Source organism: Macaca fascicularis, chromosome 8 (genome assembly GCF_037993035.2).
Source record: "Macaca fascicularis isolate 582-1 chromosome 8, T2T-MFA8v1.1".
NCBI lineage: Eukaryota > Metazoa > Chordata > Mammalia > Primates > Cercopithecidae > Macaca > Macaca fascicularis.
The window spans coordinates 3741455-3761954 of record NC_088382.1 but is presented as its reverse complement, the minus strand read 5'-3'; the positions used below and the strand labels follow the sequence as shown (position 1 = coordinate 3761954).

General features: G+C 37.4%; 1 protein-coding gene across 2 annotated transcripts in view; it reads left to right on the top strand.

The window, feature by feature from the left end:
• CSMD1 (CUB and Sushi multiple domains 1) overlaps nt 1–20500 on the top strand; it is a 2045798-nt gene that overhangs the window by 1606776 nt on the left and 418522 nt on the right. For both annotated transcript variants that reach the window (XM_005562521.5, XM_065518732.2), the window contains exons 17-18: nt 1111–1298; nt 8670–8858. In XM_005562521.5, coding sequence (XP_005562578.3) covers nt 1111–1298; nt 8670–8858 — 377 coding nt within the window. The remainder of the gene's footprint in view (nt 1–1110; nt 1299–8669; nt 8859–20500) is intronic.

Below are 20500 nucleotides of genomic sequence, written 5' to 3'. Positions count from 1 at the left end.
ACATTCACTAGTTGCAGGAATGTGTAATCATGTGCCTTTGGACTAATCAGGGTGTACATAATCTAATGCATGCAGGACACAGCCCTTTGGTTTCAACATCCTTTTCTGTTGCTACGTGCCACGACACTAAGATTGCTTCCCCTCTCGCAAGTTTTCTCCCCATTCATCAGTAACATCCGGCACGGAGCGTGGGGGCTAATGGCACAGGCTTACGTGGGATCCTTTGGCTCAAAGTGACTGAGTGAGTCAGAGGCTTATGATGCTTAAGCTGCTCCCTGAGAGCAAAGTCAGGCACTCAGAAACCGGGTTAGCTCTTGGAGGACGAGATGGGCCCCTTTAGAAAATTATCTCAGTGCCTGGAGTGGTACCTACATTGCATCAAAGGGGACCCAGGTGGCTGCAACTTTATATGTAATCTCAGGCCAGATTTTCTGGAAGCGTAAGAAAACCTAAGCACTTTTTGGAAGCTGTTCTAACTTTTCAAGCTATTAAAGTATCCTTTCATGTCTGAAATGGCAACATACCTAGGGTTATTCTAATGTCTTAAAAGAGATAATGCAATTTTAAAAGGCACAGGATTTTTTTTTTCATGAAAGATATTTAAGCTATCATCACACATTTTTAATGATCTTCCTTTAAGAGACCATTTCATTCTAGTGTGCCCATTTTCAGATGTCTATAGCTATGTTAAATAGGGAATGCCAAAAAATAGTTTAAACTACGTAATTGAGTTTTTACTATTTGAGAATAATCTATCTATCTATCTATCTATCTATCTATCTATCTATCTATCTATCTATCTATCATCTAAGAAAACTAATCTGGTTCATGATATTTTTGTTTAAGCTGAATGAAAACCTCCTCTTGTGTTTGTTATGTTGTAAAACAGAATGTTAGATAAGAAGAGAAAGGGATTTAAGCTGTGCCGTCTCATCAAGAAAAGAACGTACTATTCTTATATATGTCCCGAAGTTCTAAACATATGTAATTTCAACCATTTTCTTTACATTAACGTACACGGGCTTCTGATTAAGGAATGAGGATGTCAGGAGCATGTCTGTAAGCTGGCAGCTCTGCATGTCTTTTCTAATGGGATGTACATATTTGCAGATTTCAGACAGAGGTCAATTATGACACCTTGGAGGTCAGAGATGGGCCAGCCAGTTCATCCCCGCTGATCGGCGAGTACCACGGCACCCAGGCACCCCAGTTTCTCATCAGCACTGGGAATTTCATGTACCTGCTCTTCACCACTGACAACAGCCGCTCCAGCATCGGCTTCCTCATCCACTATGAGAGTGAGTTGCACCTTCCCTTGACAGCCTGGCCGGGCAGCATGCATGGGAAAACTGAAAATCTGAGTTCTTATTTCCAGCCTGCAGATGACTGTGTTGATTTACTAATCCTGCTTGACTCTGGCAAAACCATACTATGCAATTGTAAGAACCTTCTGTTATTCATAAGAGAGCATCTTGGAGTTATTGCCTTTTAACTCTCAAAAATACGTATCCATCTCCTGGGATAAAGTAAAATAATAAAGACAATGAAATGGGTTCATCTTCAGCATGAAGTAATAATATACTTTTATTATTAGAAAATATACTTTCTGACCAAAAGCCTTATAGGATTTATTACTAAAATTATGTTAACCTGGGCAATGGAGAAAAGGATCCTTGCTAGAAAAACAGAGTTAGGTGAATTTGTGGTACTAAATCTGTGAGTACAGATAGACACGTTTCACTGGGTGCAAGTCAGGTAATGAAGAGAGGAGAAGGAATTAAAACCCGCTAAACCTTACCAAATTCCAAACAATTGTTAACAATGTTTCAACAAGCATGAATAATACTTTAAAACAATTATTAAACATATTTTAAAACAAATGTCAAAATATTATAATGGAATGTATTTTGCAAGACAGTTCAAACTTCCACATGGAAAGTATTCCATCCCTTTTTTGTTTCCTGAAGTCAAAGTTTTAGCTTCTGAAATGATGAGATTAAGTAATTGTATTATTTTATAATAATATTTATGCAAATATACTTCTGAAATCTAGCTGATGGGAGTCCCCCTAGGAATACATTTTTAACATTAGCCAATTAATGCAAAAGAAAGCAAAGCAGCTGTTACTGTTTTCTCTGTCTGAAAACACTTGCTCAAAGAGTAGCATGGAAAAAGGGAGACTGAGTGCAATTACTATTGGACCGGAAGGAATCAAACCTTTATTTCGCCAAAGTTTTATGGTTGGTCTTTTTCAAAACTTTATCTCAAAATAAGCACTATTAGTTGTAAAGATGTTTTTAAAATGTACGTATACCCACACATATAATTTTACAAATGCATGCATAGAATCATATCTACTATGCTGGGTTTCCAATCTCCTTTTATTCTTTTTCTTGCCTTCCATTCCCCACATTGCCTCTTGTTACTCTTGTTAACCTCTCCCTGAGCCCTGCTCCAGCACATTTAAATTAATAAACCTTTATGCATATTTATCTGTTTTACATACTCATATAATTATACACAAACATGCATATTCATGTATATCTTAAGATTATGTATGCTTTCAGATAAAAATATTCTGATAGAAGGAAAATTGCTTATTAATGACTTAATGATGAATTTCAAATTTAACTCAGTTATTCCTCTTCACATAAATAGATATACAACATTTGTTCCAAAGTAACATATTATGAAACTTAAAGTAAAATTTAAGAACCATAAAATTTTACATTTTGTTTCTTTAAAATATCCATTCAAGTTACCACTTTTCTTTAGAGTAACAATATGTGTAAACATGGCAGTGATCTGAATTTGTAAGACTCCTAATAAGCCTTGTATTTTCTCATCCTCACACCCTCCCGCCAACTTTTTCTAAACCAGAATTTCTTGGTTCTTAGATATATAGTGCATGAAACTTCAGAGAAATAATTATTTTCAGGCATTGACAAATATTAGGACAGTTTTCCGTTCTTTTCATCTCTATTTGTGTAGCTGTAGATGACTTTGCTTTTTCTAGTTCCATTTGAGAGAATGTGTTCCAAAGGCTAAATGAAGGCAGCAGAAACTAATTTCATTTGTTTATCCAAGTCATTTAAATAAATGGCTTCTTCTTATTTCTCTTTCTGGAAAATCAGGGAATGATAAAAAGCCTATTCACAAACTTCTATTTAGCTTGTCATCCTCACTAATATAATAATAATAACATTTTATTAATATAAAATATAGAATACACATTATATTATACTATAATATAATTTAATATGTAAATAGTCCTGACAACTATTTTTATAATCTTAAAAGAATAACTGCCCTATGTTTTGGAATTCTTTTCATTTATGCTGTGTTTAAAAGTAGAGTGCAGGCCCCATAAGGCATCCTTCCATCACCTGGAGTACCTCTCAGAGAGTAATGCTCTTTGCCATTTTTCTTTCTCTGCATCACCAAAAAGAAGAAGAAAACTGTCACCAAGATGATGCCTGTTTAGTACAGTGATAATTGTGTGAGAGTCGTAAAGTTCTGACCTGCTGCAGAGTCTAGCGTTCCTTCTCCTTCCCACCTTGTTGGAAATCTCAGGAGGTAGCTCTATGGTCACAGAAGTGACTGGAGGCCTCACCTAGCAAGTGAAGACAGGAAATTGTCATGTGTGGAACTTTCCAGCACCGTGACTCAAAAGGCTCACTGCTCTAAACACACATCCAGACTTGCGTATGGTGAGCTTCCAGAAGGCTCTTGAAGGTTTGCCATCTATTCCCCTGACTTAAGGGAGAAACAGGACCTCAGAGGGATGTGATGCTGAACCTTGACTTGGGATCGCTTCTTATTTATGTATCCGTCGCTATGTATTTGAAGAGACATATGGAAATATGCAGAAGTGAATGAGGTGCAGGACATGGCTTTTTGTTTGCTTGTCGTAAGAAAATGAGTCAGGAAAGGCCTGGGATTTTATGAGTGCTTATCACCGGCGCTGCACCTAACAGTTACCTGCGGGGCTTTAAAATAAAACTGGTGCCTGAGCAGCAGCTCAGATGTTCCGGTTGCTATTTCTGTGGGTGGCATAGAGATCTGAGTGCTTTCAGAGGCTTGCCACCCGCTCAGAGGGTGTCCCCATTTACCCGGCCCTGAAGCAGCAGGTTTCTTCAAACATCATAGTTTGCTAACACATCCCTGGGAGCTTAGTAAATTGTAGAGCCCCAAGCCGAGATTCCAAATATTGTCATTCAGGGAGCTCGTGATGAAGATCAGCATCCTGAGCTTTTAATCAAGTCCTCGAAGTGATTCTGAGTGAGGTGAAGGCAGACGCAGATCCCGGCCTCCAGGGAGAGAGAGAACCCGCAGGCAGGCAGGAGGGAAGGGGCCAAGGCCAGCAGAGGTCACGGAGGGATAAAAGAACCAATGAGTCCAGCAAGAAAAACAGAGACAGAGAAAAAGTGGCAAGCCTGGAAGAGACAAATGCTACCAACCCCTTCATCCACGTAATGCCGTCTGGCACCCTTCCACAAAATAGGTTCTGAAGCCAAGATGCAGGCACTAGAACATGATTACACTCACTCATCCAACACATTCTTTAAAAGTGGGTTGCCTGTGACCCAGGAATGATTTATATCAAACTCTTTATTCCTCTTAAAAACAAGAATATTGTTCATCTCTTTTGTGATTCATCATAACTATTTCACATCGTAAACACTCCTTGCTTTGTGAAGTTATTAATGAGACTTCTTCATGCCCAAAGAGGCCTGTGGCAAAGCTCTCTTCAGACAAAATGTGTTGCAGAAATTACAGCCGCAGGTACTCGAGGCTGCCTTATATTTGCAGCAGTGCCACAAGGCAATGTGAGCTACTACTGTAAACAGCATTCACTCCAGAAGGCCTTTCTGAACTGTGTGACGGAAATGTTGAAGTCATTTTTTTGAGACTTTTCTAAAAGCATACCTAGAATTGTAGTGCTGCTTCGTGCACTCAGTCTTAGGAATCATCTCATACGTTAGTGTCCAGCGACAGTCTAGCCGATCTTTACGAGGAATGTGGCACAGTGTCTATATGTAATAGTGATTGCATTCTTGCCCCAGCATGATCATCTGCTTGTTTGTTGATCTTTGAATCACCGCTTTGAGATAGTCATAATTTTGTAAGAAATTGGAAAATAAATGGAATTCTCAAGGGTATGGAGGTGTTCCATTTAATTTCAGAGCTTTTTTTGAAAATGCTGTCAAAAATGTCTTGTTAATAGTCTCTGAAGGCAGAAGAAAGATTAATCACATGTAAATGTACATACTCTACTGTCTGATTCATATATCGTGTTATTAACGGAAGAAACATTGTGATAAAGAAGTACATTTAGTGGTTTATATGTGCACGCACACCATACCAATTGGTTTGCTGAGATTCAGTGACTTTTTATATGATCAGAAAAGGAAAGGAAAGTGGTCAGGATATAATGGTACCGGACGCAATACAAGGGTATCTATAACAAGCACATGCACGCTAACACCCACAAGCACACACTTGCATGTGTACATGAGAGAGAGAGAGAGGAGAAAAGCAGGCAAAGGCTCAGTTTTCAGTATCAGTAAATAATGTAACATGACCAGTTTGCTTAATTTCTTGGCTCACTGGCTTTATTGACTGTGACTTTTCAACCTCTATTTTAAAACCTCTTGGAGGCTATGAGAAGTGACGTCTCTAAGCTTGGTATATGAAATGTGCTCAGGAAATGTTCATTCCTACCTTGGGCTAGAACTTTTATAAAAACTGATGATTCCGGCAGAACCCTGCTCCTATCAAATGTACCTCCATATGAGCTGCACACGGATTATTTGCGAAGTAATCAACTCCCTTTATTCCTTAAGTAGCAAATGTATTCAGTCACTTATGTTGCAAAGGCCAATTGAAAAAAAAATACTGTTTATATCTATTTGTGTCAAAAATTCATAGTTGCTTTAAGGTTCAAGTAAGAAGGAGTGGGAACGGACTCTGAATATAGACGTCATTTCAACAGAGTCCAGTGGTCCGTATTTCTCTTTGTGCTGTCAGGCAGGAAACAGGAAGGGAAAGAAAATGCTCCAAATATTACTCAGAAGGACTTTGTCCTGCCTTTACCACAAGGTAAATTGGCTACCTGTGTCCATGATCTTAGTATATTATAAATGTCTTGCCCCATTGGAGAGAAATCACCTGCTATGAAATTCCATAAGTTCTTCCCCCTCCCCCCCACCCGCCCCAAGTATCTGGAGTATCTGGGATTATAGGCATACACCACCACACCTGGCTAATTTTTGTATTTTTAGTAGAGATGGGGTTTCACCCTGTTGGCCAGGCTGGTCTTGAACTCCTGACCTCAGGTGATCCACCTGCCTCGGCCTCCCAAAGTGCTGGGATTACAGGCATGAGCCACTGCGCCCAGCCAAATTCCAGATGTTCTTTCCCACCATTTTCTTGTTTCGGGATTCTTCTACGTGGCCAGTTTCAGTTGAACTAGAGATCAAATGTAGTGTCATAATTCTACCACTCAACAGTCCTCCTCTCCTGGACTCTCCATTCAAACAATTTGTCATGCAAAAGAGAACAATGCCTGCATATTCGAAAACTCACTGTTGGTGCCCGTTATTATTTAAAAATGAATGAAAATGTAATGGCATAATATCAGAACTAAGCATCAATTGTGACCTTAAAAGTTTATTCAGTTTTAAATGTAAATAATTCAGCATTTAAATTCTATGCTTTTATTTCTACCACAGTTTTTCTCTTTTCACTGTAAATTTTGTGTGGGAAAAGTTTTGTTTATGGTTTATAAATTTCATTATTGAAACCATTAATATATAATTCTCACTTATTCTAAGATAGTAATTTCTATTACTGTTTTGCTACAGTGGTGCATACACTGTTATTTAGTGACCATAGAAAGCCTTTTGAAAAAATGAAATTATTTAGTTAACTGTTCCCCCGCCCCCCAGAAACCTAGAGATTAATGCACTTCTTCAGCAGAGCTTCTTCTTTTGAGGGAATTCTTGTCTTCATTTTGATCTTGATGCTAGGAGCTGGAGGTCATTATCCTTAGCAAACTAATGCAGCAACAGAAAACCAAATGCCACATGTTCTCACTTATAAGTGGGAGCTAAATGATGAAAACACATGGACACATAGAGGGAACAACACACACTGGGGCCTTTCAGGGGGTGGAGGATGGGAGGAGGGAATGGATCAGGAAAAACAACTGATGGACAGTAGGCTTAATCCTTGGGTGAGGAAATAATCTGTACAACCAACCCCTGTGACAAAAGTTTACCGATGTAACAAACCTGCACATGTACCCCTGAACTTAAAATAAAAGTAAACAAACAACAACAACAAAAAATCATTCACCCAGCATTGGGTACTATGTGTGCATTCAGAGTCAGTAATGCATAAAGTTTGTGGGGGTGTCATGGAAGAAGTCACAAACAATGCCTCTGAAAGTGTGTGTGTGTGTGTGCACATGCGTGCAGTGTGTATGTAGAGAGAGGGAGGGAGGAGCAGCAGGGGGTGGGTAATATATTTCTAACCAAATGATATCCACGTTGCCTCTGGCAGAATAAAAGCTCCTCCAGAGTTGGAAGAAGGCTTTCGGGCCGTGCTGCACATCAGCCAGGACAGTTACATCCTGTTGTTTAGGGTAATAGACGTGTGTTAGTGTTCAGAAAATGTGTTAGAATCACAGTTTAAGAAAACGTTATTGGGATCAATCCCAAGTTATAACACTCAAATTTTGGGGAAAAAAAATATATGCAATGATCAGAAACAATATCCCAAAGATCACTTTTAGAGACTAAACAGTCTTTAAATTGAAAATATTTTAAGATTTTTAATTCACAGTTCAGATATTAATTCCAATGTTCTCACACTTACTGAGAGGTGACACAGCAATAACAAGGGCTTTTTATTTCTTCACATATGTAAACATTACAATGATAAGTTTTTCCCTTATTCTCATTTTCCTTAGCTCTTAAAATATATGGTTTTCTAAAAAGAAAGAGAAATGAGAAATGTGAGAGGAGAAAAGAAACTCTCATAATGACATGATCGTAATTACTTCATGCACATTAATTTTTCACATCGTTTAGCAAAGGCTAATAGTAGCTATCTTGAAAGCAGCTGACTTAAAATAAAATTTGAAAATTGCGTGGATTTATGGAATGCAACCTTAGAAAAATAACACCAGCACAGTTTTTAATTGCATTATATGTGTATATGTTTGGGTGTATGTATGCATATATTTGAAAGTTAAACTGCCAAAATCTAACTGGAATATATAAATATAGACATATATATTTCTGTATTTAATTCATATATATGAGACAGGGAGAGCAGTGAAAATAGAGAACAGGAAAAACTTAGACTTTATTTAGTGCAATTCATTGATTTTCCAAGAAGAAAAGTAAAATTCAGAAAAGTTAGTTAATTATTCAGGGTTGTTATATATAGATAACATCTGGTAAACAGCATAACAATAGAAATCTCCCTTTTGAAAAACAAGGTCAAATGTTTGAAAATGCATTGGCTTTTATGTCCCTTCATTGTTGGATTCACTTGCATAATGTTTCAGGTCTGATTATTTCTGAGACTATTTAGTAGTCGATGGCGTGGGTCTCTATTGTTTTCAGTCCTCATCGACTGCATTCGTTCTGTGCATCCAGGTGTGACGCTAGAGTCAGACTCCTGTCTGGACCCGGGCATCCCTGTGAACGGCCATCGCCACGGCAGCGACTTTGGCATCAGATCCACAGTAACGTTCAGCTGTGACCCGGGGTACACACTAAGTGACGACGAGCCCCTCGTCTGTGAGAGGAACCACCAGTGGAACCACGCCTTGCCCAGCTGCGATGGTAGGTGGAGCCCAGTGAGACAATGCTCCAGGAGGGTGTGCAGAGACAGCGTACATGTCTAAGTAGCTCAGTGGTGTGTGCATTTCAGGGGGTTGTACCATATGACTGGCGTGACTTCCCTCTGAAAAGTTGTATACCGTCATCGTATCATTCCTGATCACTTGAAGTTGTATCTACTAGATAGAACAACTGTCCTTCAACTTTATCTTCAAACGATCAAACAGAGAGAGCTTTGTTCTGCACCTGTGTTTTACATACGGTATTTATTGACACTGGCATGTGGGGCAATAGAGTCGCCACACATATCCTAGGATGTCAGACCGGGTTTTCCCCTGACATACGTCCAGGTGTCACACTTCCTCTCAGTCTACACTGCGTGTCTTAGTTCCCTTGCACTGAATCTGTAGCGGAACCTTCTCCTGGGAGTCCCCCTTCTGAGAACAAAGGCTCTCAGGAGACCTTCGGGGGCTTTTTATGGTAACAGCCACTCCTCTTGCCCTACACAAATCTTCTCTTGGGAATCTCAAGACAAATAACGTTCCTGATTATTTTGTGTTATTGTAGTGCTCCACTTTATACTATGCAGTGTGTAGTTATAATAACAGTAGGTAAATATGTTCCTTGTAATCATTTGTAAAAAAACACTTGGGGTGTTTTGCCTTTGGCCGTGAATATAACCCCATGATAACATTGTTTCTATGGAAAATAGCATTCCAAGAAACATTGTTTCTATGAAAAAAAGTTCCAAGAAACATTGTGTCTATGGAAAAAGCAAAAATATGTCGTTCACATCCTCAGTACTTTTCATAGACAGAAGTATTTCCTTTCAAACATGATACATACATTCATTAAACACCTTGACTTCTTTAAAATGAGCACCCAAAATGACAGGGTTTATGGTATCTTTCTGCTTAGCTGCAGTTCACTCGAAATCTTTGACCTTTGTCACCAAAGCACGAACCCACACAGGAACTGGCAAGGTGGCAGAGACCACAAAGTGCAGGTGGACAGCACAGAGCGGCTGGAGCCCTCTCAGGAAGTGTGGGAAGTGTGCAAACCAGCTGGAACCAGTAGGAATGCTGCACTCTGGGCAGGAATAGGTGGCGGTCGAGTTCGGGGTCTGTGGGGTCACAGGAGCAGGCTCAGAAAGAAGTGCAGCCGGACATGAGTCACTGGCTAAGCAACGCAGGGGTGAGCCCCCCAGGTGAAGATGCTTTCTGCTCAGTTTCTGAATAAAGATGGAAAGGACTCCTTTTTTGTGCAGATGAGCTGAGGCATTTTTCTTTCCTGCTATCGGTTATAATGCTAATGCATCAACTCTGTTTGCCTAGGGAATATGGTGTAAACACCAAGGTAATTTAGACATTGTATTGACATCATTTTGCCACTTCCCAATCTTAAGTGAGCTAAAAATTACTATTGCAGCAGGAAAGACTGTAAGAATTTAGACAGTTGCTAAAATGTGCATTCTTAATTCCTCTTATATTTCACCACAATCACAGACAGTGGCAGAAATTACCTAGTGCTTTTTTCTTTCCTCTCATATATGAATCTGCAACATGGACTATGGGTACCCAGCCCCGGCATTTCCCCACAGATGAATTGTGTGGCCAACAGCTTCTTATCCAAGCAGATGAAAGAGGTGAAAACCTGTGAACAGTAGTTATGCCTACATTTTTCTGGAAAGATATATCTCACCATTTTCATTCTTTTACATTAAACTTTAAACTCTAAAATAAATATTTAACAATAAACTCTAAAATAATATATCACTTTCATAAATATACAGGTAACCATCATATAAGTGAATTTGCCTGTAGAAAACACCATAGTTAATGGTAAACTATTATAAAAAGTTCCTTAAAAGTTAAGAACAGGATAAACTCCTTGGTTTTAGAACTGTTGTGCACCATTGCTCAGAAGATCCTAACAAATGCAAAAATATATGAAAATGATATGAATTATAAATATTATAAAGAGAAGATAGCTGACTTTTAGCAATAATCAGTTCAGCAGGTGGCTGCATTCAGGATTACATGTCAATAGATTTCCGCATAGGATATAACTTATTTGAAATATAATAAAAACATGTAGGGTAAAAGAAAAACACAAAAAATTATTCAGGAATAATATATCTAGCAAGAAATGTAAAGGCCTATATACATACATACATATATATACATATATACATACATATGCATTCATAGATATGTACATATGTGCATATATATGTATATGCCTTAACATTTCTATTTATATATTTAATTGCAAAATTCATATGAAATTTATTAAATATATATTTACAATTAAATATATAAATAAAAATGTAATATCATCGGTATTCTTTTGTATTCAGTTATGAACTTCATATACATATGCATTCCATATGAAATACATATGAAGAATACCTTAATAAATGGGAATGCATACTATGTTTTAGAAGAGAAGAACAGAATTTAAATGTACAAATTTTCCACAAGTTTTAAAGTCAATAAAATCTAATTAAAATAAATTGGGATTTTAATAGCAATTTACAAATATTTAAAAATTAATTTGGAAGAGAAATGCCCCAAATGGATAAGAAATATATTTTTAAGAATAATAAGGAAGGACTGTCCCATGTTATATCAGCGCATATGAAAAACTAATGATAAACCAAACAATGTGGAATTGGTATGGAAATACACAAATATATTAGTGCAATAGCATAGGGATTCTAGTAACAGATCTTTGTCTGTACAGAAACTTAATTTATAATAAAATTATTCCATTTTGTGGAAAAGGAATACCCTATTAACACATAATGTTGCTCAAATTGGATACCTGATTTGGTTTTAAAATGTTTAAAAATGTATACAAAATAAGTTACACATTGATTCAAGATATAAAGATTCAAAACTTAAAATTATGTGAAAATATAGAATCTCTCTCAGACCACCATTTTTAAAAGATGTCTATATTTATTTATTTGTACAGGTATAAGTCTGTAGCTCAGTGCATTTCACACAGTAAACATGTACCTGTCAGCTCAAGACCGTGTAGGTCACTAAATGAACTTTTCCAGGACTCCACACTTCCCTTTCACAGCCTCTCGCAGTCGCTGCCTCCCAAGGTTGAACCTTAATTTTCTGGCACTAGTGGTTATCTAAATAAATGAAATTATCCAGGGAAGTTACTCTTTGTCCAGCAACTTTCCTCGAACCTTCAGTTTGTGGGGTCCATGCATATTACAGCACTTAGCTGTGTTTTGCTACTTCTCATCATCTAATATTATTGCATAAGCATATCAACATTTTTTTTCATTATACTGTTTGCTGCCACTTCAGTTGTTCTGAGCACATTTTTGTATATTTATTGGACATTGATGTATCATCTCTTATAAAACATCTGTTTCTTTGCTTCCATTTCTATTGAGTCGCATGCCTTTATCTTACTGAATTACAGGTGTTGTGTAAATATTTAGCTACAGTTCCTTTGATCTATGCATTATAAATCTTTTATTCTGGAGTTGTTCTTCTCCTTCTCTTATTGGTATCTTCTTGATGAATAGAAGTTTTTAATTTTAAAATAGTCCCATGTTTCGCTGTTGTCATTTGTGCATGTTTCAGAAGGCTTGCCTCCACTCAGAGTAATGAAGATGTTCTATTGTTTTCCACTAAAAACTTTAAACATTTTAACAGCTTTATTAAGGTATGTCTGAAATGCAGTAAACTGCATATGTTGAATGTGAACAATTTGATGTGATTTGGGATACATATGTACATCTATGAAACCATCACCATGATCAGTAACTTGTTCATCACCCCTAAAAGTAAAAAGTTATGTTTATGTTTTAAATTTATACTTCAATCCACCTAAAAATGCGTGGTAAGGAATGACGTCGCGTCCAGATCCACTTTTTCTCCAATGTGGCTGTTTGGATGAACTGGTGTCACTGGTATTTGAGATCCTATTTCTCCTCTCAACGCTCTGCTGACTTTTTCACAGAGGAAGTGGCCATACCTGTGAGCATCATGTTTTGTCATTTGGTTTTGGGTTTTTTTAAAAAAAAGTCTTAGTTTTTAAATCTTGGAAAAACTTCTAAAGAAATCCGAAAACAGCAAATGAAAAAACGTTGACCAATTTTGCTATATGCAAACTAAAAATTATTCTATTAAAAATGTAAAAAGGTAAAAGAAAGGGTCAAACAACCAGAAATACTTGCATTCTCCATGTGATATACACATGAAATAATCATATTCTGCAACTGGAAGAAAGGAGAAAAGCAACACTAATAAGCTAACAGATCTATGAGAAAAAGAGCTATGCAGATACATTTTATATCTCTCTATATATGTATATAAATATAGACATATATAATGCTAATAATATATATTATTTATATATTATATATTTGTATATTATATATTTTTATATATTTATAACTTTAGTTATTAGTTATTACAATAACCCTAACCCAATAAACTTTAAAAAATATTCCAGTGCTGACTAGGAATCAGAAAAATGCAAGTAAATCATAACTTTGCTTTCCTGCCGGAGTGCAGTGACAGGATCTCAGCTCAGTACAACCTCCGCCTCCCAGGTTCAAGGGATTCTCCTGCCTCAGCCTCCCTAGTACTTGGGATTATAGGCACCTACCACCACACCCAGCTAATTTTTGTATTTTTTAGGAGAGACAGGGTTTCGCCATGTTGGCCAGATTGGTCTGGAACTCCTGACCTCAGGAGTTCCAGACTCCTGCCTGGAACTCCTGCCTCGGCCTCCCAAAGTGCTGGGATTACAGGTATGAGCCACCACGCCCAGCCTGATACATTCTTTTTGAAGGAAAAAATAAGAAATGATAGAACAATGCATGTTGTGTATATGCATATACTGTATAGATATGTGTAATTGCAGGTACACACAGTGTTGCATAGAAATTGACTGAAAATAGACATTCTAAAACTGTAATTCTCATGCTCACCTCTTCAGAGATAACTCGGCTGTAGCGTGGGTGCAGTGAGAGTTTTGATTTTTCACTCTACAGCTTTAGGTATTATTTGAATTTATGTTAGTTTTATTTTGTAATTAGAACTCTAGTAATGAAAAATAAATAAACTACATGTGTCTGTAGGATTCTTAGTGTCAGAAAGATGATAACTCCTGGCTACTTATAATTTTGTAAAACTCAAGGATGTCATACAGACTATGTAAATATTTGTCGTATTTTTGGGTTCTATATTAAAAATATTTGCAATAAGAATGATAACCCTTAAAATAATCAAGTCTTCTTCTTGTGAAACTGAACTTGAATCAGTTTGATATTTTGTTAAATTACTCACCCTAAATTTGCAATAGAATAAGTTAATCGTATCAATAATTTTACCTGAATGTTTACATGCCATGGAAATGCATACGGATTTCTTGGATGATACTGTGCCTTTTTAATAATTTATTTTTGTTAATTTGGGCTATAGACAAAAATAGAATTTTAAAATGGGATGTGTGTAAGCTGCTCTCTTTTTTATTTTCGTGTGGGGTAGATCTGTTGAACAAGTACCCACAAGGGACTTGTCAAATTGTTTTACTCGCAGACTGTTTAGTCATAGCTGTAAGGATTGAAAAGTTGTAGCACTCTGAATATAACATGATGGATGAAGGCAACTTTTCCATCATAGGACAGTCATTGAATTACCTAGGTTCTTGATCTGGTAATGAAAACTGACATACCCAAGTGAGAGACTTTGCCTGACTCATTTGAAATACGTAATTTTGATTTTAAGTGAGGTTTTTATCAAAAGAAAACAACATGCTCACATACCTGTGCATTCAAATATTATCCAAAAATTATTCATTGAGCATTGGTAACTTACTTTTCAAAATATTTCAGTATGTAACCAAGACTATTTTCTTTTCTATCTTTTTTTTTTTTTTTTTTTTCATTATACGTTAAGTTCTGGGATACACGTGCAGAACATGCAGGTTTGTTACATAGGTATACATGTGCCATGGTGGTTTGCTGCACCCATCAACCTGTCATCTACATTAGGTATTTCTCCTAATGCTATCCCTCCCCTAGCCCTGCACTCCCTAAACAGGTCCCTGTGTGTGATGTTCCCCTTCCTGTGACCATGTGTTCTCATTGTTCAACTCCCACTTATGAGTGAGAACATGGTTTTTGGTTTTGTGTTCCTGTGTTCCATTAGTTTGCTGACAATGATGGTTTTGAGCTTCATCCATGTCCCTGCAAAGGACATGAACTCATCCCATTTTATGGCTGCATAGTATTCCGTGGTATATATGTGCCACATTTTCTTTACCCTCTGTATCATTGATGGGCATTTGGGTTGGTTCCAAGTCCTTGCTATTGTGAACAGGGCTGCAATAAACATACGTGTGCATATGTCTTTATACTAAAATGATTTATAATCCTTTGGGTATATACCCAGTAATGAGATTGCTGGGACAGATGGCATTTCTGGTTCTACGTCCTTGAGGAATCGCCACACTGTCTTCTGCAATGGTTGAACTAATTTACACTCCCATCAACAGGGTAAAAGTGTTCCTATTTCTCCACATCCTCTCCAGCATCTGTTGTTTCCTGACTTTTTAGTGATCACCATTCTAACTGGTGGTATCTCATTGTGGTTTGGATTTGCATTTCTCTAATGACCAGTAATGATGAACTTTTTTTCTTACATTTGTCGGCTGCCTAAATGTTTTCTTTTAAGAAGTGTCTGTTCATATCCTTTGCCCACTTTCTGATGGGGTTGTCTTTTTCTTGTAAATTTGTTTAAATTCCTTGTAGATTCTGGATATTAGCCCTTTGTCAGATTGATAGATTGAAAATTTTTTCTCCCGTTCTTTAGGTTGCCTGTTCACTCTGATAATAGTTTCTTTTGCTGTGCAGAAGCTCTTTAGTTTAATTAGATCCCATTTGCAATTTTGGCTTTTGTTGCCATTGTTTTTTGCTGTTTTAGTCGTGAAGTCTTTGCCCATGCCTATGTCCTGAATTGTATTGCCTAGGTTTTCTTCTAGGGTTTTTATGGTTTTAGGTCTTATGTTTAAGTCTTTAATCCATCTTTAGTTAATTTTTGTATAACGTGTAAGGAAGGGATCCAGTTTTGGTTTTCTGCATATGGCTAGCTAGTTTTCTCAACAACATCTATTAAATAGGGAATCCTTTCCCCATTGCTTGTTTTTATCAGTTTTGTCAAAGATCAGGTGGTTGTAGATATATGGTAGTATTTCAGAGGCTTCTGTTCTGTTCCACCTTGGTCTATACATCTGTTTTGGTACCAGTACCATGCTGTTTTGGTTACTGTAGCCCTATAGTATAGTTTGAAGTCAGGTAGCATGATGCCTCCAGCTTAGTTCTTTTTGCTTAGGATTGTCTTGGCTATACGGGCTCTTTTTTGGTTCCATATAAAATTTAAAGTAGTTTTTTCTAATTCTGTGAAGAAAGTCAATGGTAGTTGGATGGGGATAGTATTGAATCTCTAAATTACTTTGGGCAGTATGGCCATTTTCACAATACTGATTCTTCCTATCCATGAGCTGATTCTTCCTATCCAATCCAATACTGATTCTTCCTATCCAAAAACAAATGTTTTTCCATTTGTTTGTGTCTTCTCTTATTTTCTTGAGCAGTGGTTTGTAGTTCTCCTTGAAGAGGTCCTTCACACCCCTTCTAAGTTATTTTCCCAAACATTTTATTCTCTTTGTAGCAATTTTGAATGGGAATTCACTCATAATTTGGCTCTGTGTTTGTCTATTATTGATGTATAGGAATGCTTGTGATTTTTGCACATTGATTTTGTATCCTGAGACTTTGCTGAAGTTGCTTATCAGCTTAAGGAGATTTTGAGCTGAGAAAATGGGATTTTCTAAATATACAATCATGTCATCTGCAAACAGAGACAATTTGACTTCCTCTCTTCCTATTTGAATACCCTTTCTTTCTTCCTCTTGGCTGATTATCCTGGCCAGAACTTCCAATACTATGTTGAATAGGAGTTGTGAGAGAGGGCATCCTTGTCTTTTGCCAGTTTTCAAAGGGAATGCTTCCAGCTTTTGCCCATTCAGCATGATATTGGCTGTGGGTTTGTCATAACTAGCTATTTATTTTTGAGATACCATCCATCAATACCTAGTTTATGGAGAGTTTTTAGCATGAAAAAGTGTTGAATTTTATCAAAGGGCCTTTTCTGCATCTATTGAGATAATCATGTGGTTTTTGTCATTGGTTCTGTTTATGTGATGGATGACGTGTATTGATTTGTGTATGTTGAACCAGTCTTGCATCCCAGCGATGAATCTGACTTGATCAAGGTGGATAAGTTTTGTAATGTGCTGCTGAATTTGGTTTGCCAGTATTTTATTGAGGATTTTCACATTGGTGTTCATCAGGGATATTGGCCTGAAATTTTCTTTTTTGTTGTTGTGCCTCTGCCAGGTTTTGATATCAGGATGATGCTGGCCTCATAAAATGAGTTCGGGAGGAGTCTCTCTTTTTTTATTATTTGGAATAGTTTTAGAAGGAATGGTACCAACTCCTCTTTGTACTTCTGGTAGAATTTGGTTGTGAATCCACCTGGTCCTGGCTTCTTTTGGTTGATAGGCTGTTATTTACTGCCTCAATTTGAGAACTTGTTTTTGGTCTATTCCGGGATTTGACTTCTTCCTGGTTTAGCCAAGATTCTACTCTACCCAGCAGGTGACCTAGAAAATACAACTTCTCTATTGATGGTCTTGCTCTCTTCTTACCAACAACCAAATATATGCAATATTCAATCCCGTTCTTCATCCTTACGTATTACATTATTTAAATCATTCCCAACCTCCAAGACCAGGTCACACTCAGTCTTGATTGCCCCGGGCTATGATAGCACTGACTTTCCTGACCTCAGTTTCTGTTAATATTCAGCTCCAGAAAGAAAGAGAGAAAAAGAGAGAGAGAGAATAACATGTATTTACAATTTATATCAAATGTATCTTAGACTTACATATTATACATACTCGATACAGTCTGTTCAGTGTGATTTTAAGCTCCCAGGGAGCAGTAACTGAGGAAAAATTCATGGAAAGTACAGCCCTCGAGCTGGGGTTTCCGTTATGGGTAGGATTTCTCGAAGTAGCTAGCATGTGAACAGGTATCCCAGGAAAAGGAAATGAGCAAAATTATCAGGAGTTGATAGGTGCAGTACAGTCTAGGAATTCCTGGAGGTTTAGCAAAGTAGGGTCAATGGAAACTGAGTGGAGGATCAATAGGAGAGTGATTTAGAAGAAACAGAGTGGGAATAGACCAAAAATAGCCTATAGGTTTTGCAGTACAGGAATTGAGGTGCTATAGAGATGCCAGTTATATGGGTGGCATTTTCCATAGAAAATAAAAGTACACTCAGCTTATTCATTTTGTTTCTTTATTGTCTACCAATATAAATGTATGTAAATTTGAGATTTCTACCTGTCAAAGGAATCAATAGCATGACTATAATTTGTGGCACTGGAACACATTACAGAATATAAAGAATTTATGGTAAAAATGTATTAATAAGCCAGGCGTGGTGGCTCATGCCTGTAATCCTAGCACATTGGGAGACTGAAGTAGGGAGATTGCTGGGGCCCAAGAGTTCGAGGCCAGCCTGGGCAACATAGTAAAATGTCATTTCCATAAAAAATACAAAAAAATAGCTGGGGGTGTTGGCGTGCCCCTGTAGTCCCAGCTGTTCAGGAGGCTGAGGCAGGGGGATTGCTTGAGCCCAGGAGGTCAAGGTTACAGTGAGCCAAGATCACCCCACTATACTGCAGCCTGGACAGTAGAGCAAGACTGTCTCCAAAAAAAAAGCTATTAATAAATCTACACATTTTGGGTGATGTTAGAGTTTGATATGAGAGTTTTAGTCAGTCATGTTTGATAGTTTTCATACAACCATAAGAATTGTTCTTGTTACTCGTTACCCTTTAAATCTTAAGCAATCTCTTAAACCCCATGGGTTTTTCTCGCAACAAAAGCTACATAAGTAGGATATTTAAACCTTTAAACATTCATAGCTCTCAGAAAAGAAAAAAAATAATTAATTATAGTATTCTACATCAATGTGAAACACAGTGAACTCAGTGTCTGTCCTGGGTCCATAGCATCAGTTCATTGTGTTTTTAATGTTATTCTTTCACACATTCAAATGTTAAAGAAATGAACATTGGGGTAAATTGTCCTTTAATTTTGTGAAAGACAAATGCAAAGAAAACTTTGAAATTTATTAAATAAGTATTTTTAAAAACTGTTTACTCTCTCCACAAGCATTTATTGGGAACCTGCTGTATTTGCAATCACACAGAAGTTTAAAATCTATCAGCATATCAAAAGGAAAGACATTTTTAAAAATCACACAATGAAGTAAGTGCTTTATTAGACACAAGAAAAGTGGTTGAGGATAAAGAAGTGGGAGAAAAAAAGTTCCAATTTGGGATATTGAAAGGTTGGAGGCAATTTTGGAGATACATCTTTGAGATGGAGGTTGAGAGGAAGGGACATGTTTCAATGTGAAGAAATGGTTATAAACTGAGGTGCAGAGAGAAAAAAAAAGAGTACTGGAGGATTGAGGGGTGTGAATTAATCACTGAAGTTCGATGATGATCAAATGCCTTGAGTGCTGGTCTATGGACATAGTCAGAGATTCATGATGCAGTGTCCGGCGATCCCACTGTGAGGACCAGGGTTTTTCTGAGAGTGAGGCAGGGGATGTGAATCAGGATTGGAATCTCTCCTGTGCAACTGGACTGCCCTAATTTACTCCCCTCCTTCCTACTGGGAGATTCTGCACAAGATTCCTTTGGGTAGAATGTTTCTATTATAAATACATATGTGAACAACATATTTATTCATAAAAGTATATTTAATATGTTTATTCATATAAATAAATATATGAATAAATTCAGTGACTTATGTAGGGCCTGGAGAGTCTATGAATATTATTGAAGTGGAAAGTAATTCATTAAGTCTGGCTTCAAATAGAACTGTGTTTATGGTTTCAGGAGAAGAAGAAAATGATGGAAAAAGAGAGAAAAGATGGAAACAGATCAGGCCCAAGGCTGTGCTTTCACAGGTTGATCTCTTTGAGGAAGAGGCAGACATGCAGAGGCTAGGCAATTGATGAGACCAAAATGATCTGAGACACATCAGTTGAAGAAAGTCAAGGTGGAGAGTAGATAGAAGTATCACTAGGAGGATACATGAGTTTAGGAGAGAGAGATGACTCCAAGGTGACATCCCGAGAAACCTAGCAAGCAGTTGGAAATTCAACACATTTGGAGAACGAGGTCAGTTTTTAACATGTACATGTGGAAGCTGTCAGGTTTCAAGTTACAGCTGGCACAGTGGAGGTGAATATCACCATCCAGGGAGCTAGAAGGTTTATAATCACCGGCTCCTCTTTTTCCCATCACCCTCTCTAACATGGAGATCACCGTTGCCTGTGAAATTGTCTGCGTGCTTCAACTGCCGCCTTCCTCCCATCCATAAACTTGTTGAATTCAATTTCTTAGTTCTAGTCAACAATAACTGACTCTGCAAACTTCCATTTATTAGAAGACTTTGGCAGGGTCAGGGGAAGTGATGGGGTGAAGGGGGTGGTGGGAAGTGCAGAATCCATCAGAGGGCT